General features: G+C 35.0%; 1 protein-coding gene across 4 annotated transcripts in view; it reads left to right on the plus strand.

Annotated features, from left to right (window-relative positions):
* Positions 1-5700, plus strand: part of LOC137398648 (high affinity copper uptake protein 1-like) — a 28496-nt gene extending 22796 nt beyond the window's left edge. For all 4 annotated transcript variants that reach the window (XM_068084828.1, XM_068084830.1, XM_068084831.1 and 1 more), the window contains 3 exons: positions 432-515; positions 2282-2485; positions 5593-5700. In XM_068084828.1, coding sequence (XP_067940929.1) covers positions 432-515; positions 2282-2483 — 286 coding nt within the window. In that variant the 3' untranslated portion in view covers positions 2484-2485; positions 5593-5700. The remainder of the gene's footprint in view (positions 1-431; positions 516-2281; positions 2486-5592) is intronic.
* The last annotated feature ends 561 nt before the right edge of the window (positions 5701-6261 follow it).

Raw genomic sequence — 6261 nt, forward strand, 5'->3', positions numbered from 1 at the left:
AGTTCTGCTAAGCTATATTACACAAAGTGGCTATTCTTTTTACTCATTTTGCCTTTGTTTTCATTTGTTTTGTTGATTGTAGTTCTACACATTTTCAATTTTCTAACACTTGTTAAAGTTTTTAACTTACATAAAGAATTTTTGAATATTTTTATTTTAGAATCGTTGTGTTAGTTTTTTGCTACCATAGATCTATCATGAGATTTATAAAGCAAACCAAACAGCGATGAATTACTAATCGCTGGTGTAAAGAAGTGATTGCCTTTCATTCCAAATATCTCCAAAACTTCATCTATGGCATTTATTAAGGTTCGCTGCTCGTCATGGCAGTCTGTCATTTCTTTTTTGTTTAAAAATGGATAATTTTATTTTCTCTCTTTAGCAGGCTGTTGATGCATTCTTTTTATAACTCTCTAAATTCTTTGTTATAGAGAGACACTCCTTGTTTGGTCCATGAAGTCGGGAGCGTCGGGCAGCAGTTATAATACTTCTAAAACAAGAGGTTCTTCCATACGGTGAGTTCACTCTTGCAGTTGAGAATTTCATAGGGTGAGTTCACTCTTGCAGGTGAGAATTCCATAGGGTGAGTTCACTCTTGCAGTTGAGAATTCCATAGGGTGCGTTCACTCTTGCAGTTGAGAATTCCGTAGGGCGAGTTCACTCTTACAGTCGAGAATTCCATAGGGTGAGTTCACTCTTGCAGTTGAGAATTCCATAGGGTGAGTTCACTCGTGCTGTTCAGAATTCCATAGGGCGAGTTCACTCTTGCAGTCGAGAATTCCATAGGGTGAGTTCACTCTTGCAGGTGAGAATTCCATAGGGTGAGTTTACTCTTGCAGTTGAGAATTCCATAGGGTGAGTTCACTCTTGCAGTCGAGAATTCCATAGGGTGAGTTCACTCTTGCAGGTGAGAATTCCATAGGGCGAATTCACTCTTGCAGTCGAGAATTCCATTGGGTGAGTTCACTCTTGCAGTCAAGAATTCCATAGGGTGAGTTCACTCTTGCAGGGCAGAATTCCATAGGGTGAGTTCACTCTTGCAGGGGAGAATTCCATAGGGTGAGTTCACTCTTGCAGTCGAGATTTCTACTTGGTAAACAAACTAAAATCAAGCATAAGTTTTGTGACAGTGCGAGCAAGTCCTGTGTATTACACCGCTACGGTATGTTCTGTGATATGTGCTGCAGCATTGTGTATGACATGCCACGTGATGTCACATTCTCTTTGACACGCCATATGACATGTGCTGTCACATTGTCTATGACATGCCATAGGACCTGTGCTATCACATTCTCTTGACACGCCTTGTTATATGGGCTGTCACATTGTTTATGACAGGCCTTGTGATGAATGCTTTCACATCACCTATGACATGCCATATGACATTTGTTGCGACATTCTCTATAACAGACCTTGTGACACTGCGCCGTCACATCATCAATGACCTCTTGTGACATGTGCTGTCACCAACTCTTTAGCATGCCATGTGCTGTTACATTATCTGTAACATGTTCTCACACATTCTCAATGATTGCATAGGTTGTTAGAATTTGCCAGGTTTCCTATATCGAGGCTGTGTCATTGTACTCATTGAAGCCCCACCCACCTCTGTCATTCTCCTTTCTGTTACTAAAGGTTTTCGCTATTTATTTTGCACTAATTCAAGGTCTCATGTGATCCATGGCTCGCTCGCCTCTTTCACTATTTGAAATGTTTTACCTTTTAGCAATTTTGCTTCCTATTTATACAAAGATGTTGTCTGAGCACTGGCACATGTTTTAATGAAATTTAATTTTTAATTAAAAATCACAACCGGTTTGTTTATTTTTACAATAACTCTTTTGTAGGCTCAAAACTATAGAATATAATCATATTAATGTAAAATATTTTTATATTTCTCGCATGTACTGTAGTTTCTTGGGTTTCCCTTCCTTTGCCGTATAATTGTGTTTTTAACCTGTTTTAGTGAAGACTGCAGTATTTTGATAAACTGCATGGTTTGAGTTTCAACCTTTCAGTATTCAAATGTTTCAAGTGATTAACTGGAATATTAACCTATCCATGTCATGAAATGATTGTTTATACAACAGGGAGATAACTCTCATTTAATCTCTCCATGTCATAAAATGATTGTTTATACATTGGGGAGATAACCCTCATTTAATCTCTCCAAGTCATGAAATAATTGTTTATACATTGGGGAGATAACTTTCATTCGTTGATTAGTATTTTTTCATGAGCTACTCACTGGTTTATTGACCTATGAAGTGTTGTTATGCAGGGCAAGGATGTGCACCTGTCATCACCTGCTTCAGAGTGTCCTTCACGTCATACAAGTTACTCTCAGCTATTTCCTTATGCTTGCGGTCATGACCTTCAACGTATATATTGGCCTCTCAATCGTGCTCGGTGCCGGAGTAGGATATTTTCTGTTTGGTTGGAAACGGGCAATTGTGAATGATGTAAACGAACACTGTCACTAGTGGTAAGGGTTATATGGAGTTGTGTTCTCATTTCTGTGTAGTTTATTTAAAGCAAATCTAATGTCCATGAACATTCTCAATGATATTAAGGACTATATGGAGTTATGCTCTCATTTCTGTGTAGTTTATTTAGATCAGATCTGCTTTGAATGAACATTGTTACTGATGATAACATCTATAAAGAGTTACCATAAAGCTTGTAATTAAATGCCACCGTTATTTGAATGCCACCTTTATTTGAACGCCACATCTATTTGAGTGTCACTGTGGGAGAAGAGTTGAAAATTAGAGTGCCACCCTTTAATTGAATGTCACTTCTATTTGACCTATATTATTGGACATTTTTTATCTTTACGAACCCGTAATAGCAGATGATCAGTAGAAAAGTGTCCAAAAAACCAGACAAATAATGATTCAATTACATCAATAACAATTAATTCGTTTGTTGTTTCTGTTCGTATCGAAGTCCGTTTTCTAACTCTATATCTTTACAGTTTTTTTATAAAAACTTTGAATGCGCCCGCAACTTGAAAACGTTGCAACACCATAGAAACAATTAGTAACTGTATCAGGCTAATAGTAGCTCCTTATTTAACACGGTCTTGATACTTCGATGTAATGTGGGAAAAGCTTTCACATTTATGGTGAAAAATGTGCTACTACGTATTTTGAGGCTAAGATTTTGAGGCTATTTTGATTACAAGCGGTTTCGCTTTATTTGCGCAAGAATTATATTTTCTAAATTGCATCGCACGGAAATTCTGCTCTGATAAAAGTTGTTTGGATGCTAATATCGACTAGTTCAGCTGTGCAGAAGAAGTGAGGTCACAAGACGCTGTGGAAGATATTGCAACAGCCAGAAGAATATGAAATGGTTCCAAACAAAAACAACAAATAGAACGCAACCGGCTGAGCAAGCGTTGCTAATGTTTTTGTTTAAAAAATGTTAACTTTTGTTTTTGAATGTATAATAAATACGATTTGTTTATGTCACTTGTTCTTGAATATATATTTGTAGGATTTGACAGATTATTATTATATAACTTATAAATTAGCAGATTATAGCATATTACTTGATAATATCATTGTGGTAGTCTGAACTCGGCTTATAATGGATCGACGCTCGTAACTCCTATTCATAAAAAACATAAACATATAAAACACAAACACATAAACAGCCAGTTTTGGCTGCGAACTGTAGCACCCATATCTATGAGTACAATGGGCTTTTATGCAACCTTGTTAAATATAGTTATAAAATGAAAATATGCTTTTAAATTTAGAATAAAATGAAAAACTTTAAAGCTCCAACAAATTGCAACGCTAGCTATAAGATCATCGTAGGTTAATTGCAAGCAATATGTATCAACCGGTAGCAACATGCATCAGCTTTTCCGTGCATAATTATTTAGAGATCTACAAGTTGGAGGTAAGTTAGCAAATTTTTTGCATCCAAAGGAGTTAATGTTGAACTGACTGAAGAGTAAATGTCGCATCGCCAAAGAAAAGCGCAAAATGTAAGCAACATTCATTTCACCAGTGAAAGGATTAAACTTATCTTCCTAAAATTCTGACAAGGTGTTTGAAAAATACAACGTCGCCCTTCATTTGAATGTCACCTCTAATAAAGCACCACTATAGTGGACGAGTTGAAAAATATAGCTCCATGGCATTCAAATAAAGGTCTTACGCTCCCATGCTATACGGAGTTGTGCTACTATTTCTAAGCCAGACGAAAGTATTGTCAAGAAACCAATAATAAGAATGTTTTAGATTTAGTTTCTATTCTTCTGCTTTGCTAGATGATTCTACTCATTCATTTGGCAGCGTTTATGGAATATGAATAACATTGTAATATCTATGATCAACTACACAAATGATTTGTACTTGTTACTTCTTCTCTAGCTTGTGTCTGGTTGGTTGATTATTATACGATTCCATTTTTAGTCTTTCTGATGTGTTTCTTTACAAAACTGAGGCATTTCAAACAAGGATTGTTAAAATCACAAGGTTTATCTCTACTAATGCTTGAAATTTAAAGCCTAAATAATTATGTATATGGAAATATCATAGCTTAACAAGAAAGATTATTGATTGTATCAAAAATATATTATTTAAACGAATAAAGTTCTGCAGCAGTGCGATAAACGGTATATGGCTTTCTCTTACATTTGAGGTGATTGTCAGAGGCTTGGCTTTTGTTAAAAAACTCGATATGATAGCTACTGATCTAGTTATATAATAGTATAGCTAGCTACTGTTATATGTGTATATTATAGCTAGCTACTGTTATATGTGTATAGTATAGCTAGCTACTGTTGTATGCGTATAGTATAGATAGCTACTGTTGTATGTGTATAGTATAGCTAGCTACTGTTATATGTGTATAGTATAGCTAGCTACTGTTATGTGTATAATATAGCTAGCTACTGTTATGTGTATAATATAGCTAGCTACTGTTATATGTGTATAGTATAGCTAGCTACTGTTGTATGTGTATAGTATAGATAGCTACTGTTGTATGTGTATAGTATAGCTAGCTACTGTTATATGTGTATAGTATAGCTAGCTACTGTTATGTGTATAATATAGCTAGCTACTGTTGTATGTGTATAGTATAGATAGCTACTGTTGTATGTGTATAGTATAGCTAGCTACTGTTATATGTGTATAGTATAGCTAGCTACTGTTATGTGTATAATATAGCTAGCTAATGTTATAGGTGTATAGTATAGCTAGCTACTGTTGTATGTGTATAGTATAGCTAGCTACTGTTATGTGTATAATATAGCTAACTACTGTTATAGGTGTATAGTATAGCTAGCTACTGTTGTATGTGTATAGTTAGCTACTTGAGACCTGAAAGTAGCACCTAAGCTAAGCTATGATTGGCTATATCTTAGCAATCTTTAATTTTCTTGTTTTATGATTTTTTAAATTTTCCCTTAGGATTTCATCTTACCATTGTTAAGCAGCTATCTGCTTGTAAAGGGTACACCTGCACATGTTCACCTTGACAAATGCTATTGATTGTCCAGGATATCCAGAATGCAATGTCCGTTGACCCATTTATTCAGGGAACAGCTAGACATTTTAATTTTTTTTGTAGAATGCTTTCCAAACCATTCGTCTGATGAGGTCTTCAAAAGACTTGACCACGGCGCTATGCAACTGGTTTCTATGTCACATAAAAATGATAATATAGTATTTGTATTATTAGTGTTATTATTATTATTATTCTCTATCTCCTCATTCTTTTGCATGAATTCATTGTGCTCTGCATTCAGGTCTATACTTGATGTCCAATTTTTATGGATTTATCACCGATATTTGACTTTTTATGTTGTGAGCGTCCCAACTTAAATCTTTCTTAGTTGCTTTTTATCAACTTTCAATCACGACTAAAATTCAAGGGTTTGTACGGTTTTTTTAATCAATAAATTTGGTGAAACAAAAAGCCTCAAAAAGTTGTGTTATTTATAGAAAATCTTTTATTGCTCATAATCTAACTTTCCGTTGCCTGTTTACACATTGAAGAGACCAAATATTTTTAGGAAATAATTTTATGTCGGAGCCCACACTCATATATAAATATAGAATAAAAGCAACAAATTTTGATGCATCGTTTTGTGACGTGCATATTTGTAAATCATGCAGAACAAAGTATAAACTGCAATGTAGCCTGTTTCTAAGGTATTACTGTTTTAACTTGCCTAATTTTAAAGTTTGGAATTATTACCGTCAGCAGAAATACCTAACAGCACAGAACAAAGGAATG

This window comes from Watersipora subatra, chromosome 6 (assembly GCF_963576615.1).
Source record: "Watersipora subatra chromosome 6, tzWatSuba1.1, whole genome shotgun sequence".
Classification (NCBI taxonomy): Eukaryota; Metazoa; Bryozoa; class Gymnolaemata; order Cheilostomatida; family Watersiporidae; genus Watersipora; species Watersipora subatra.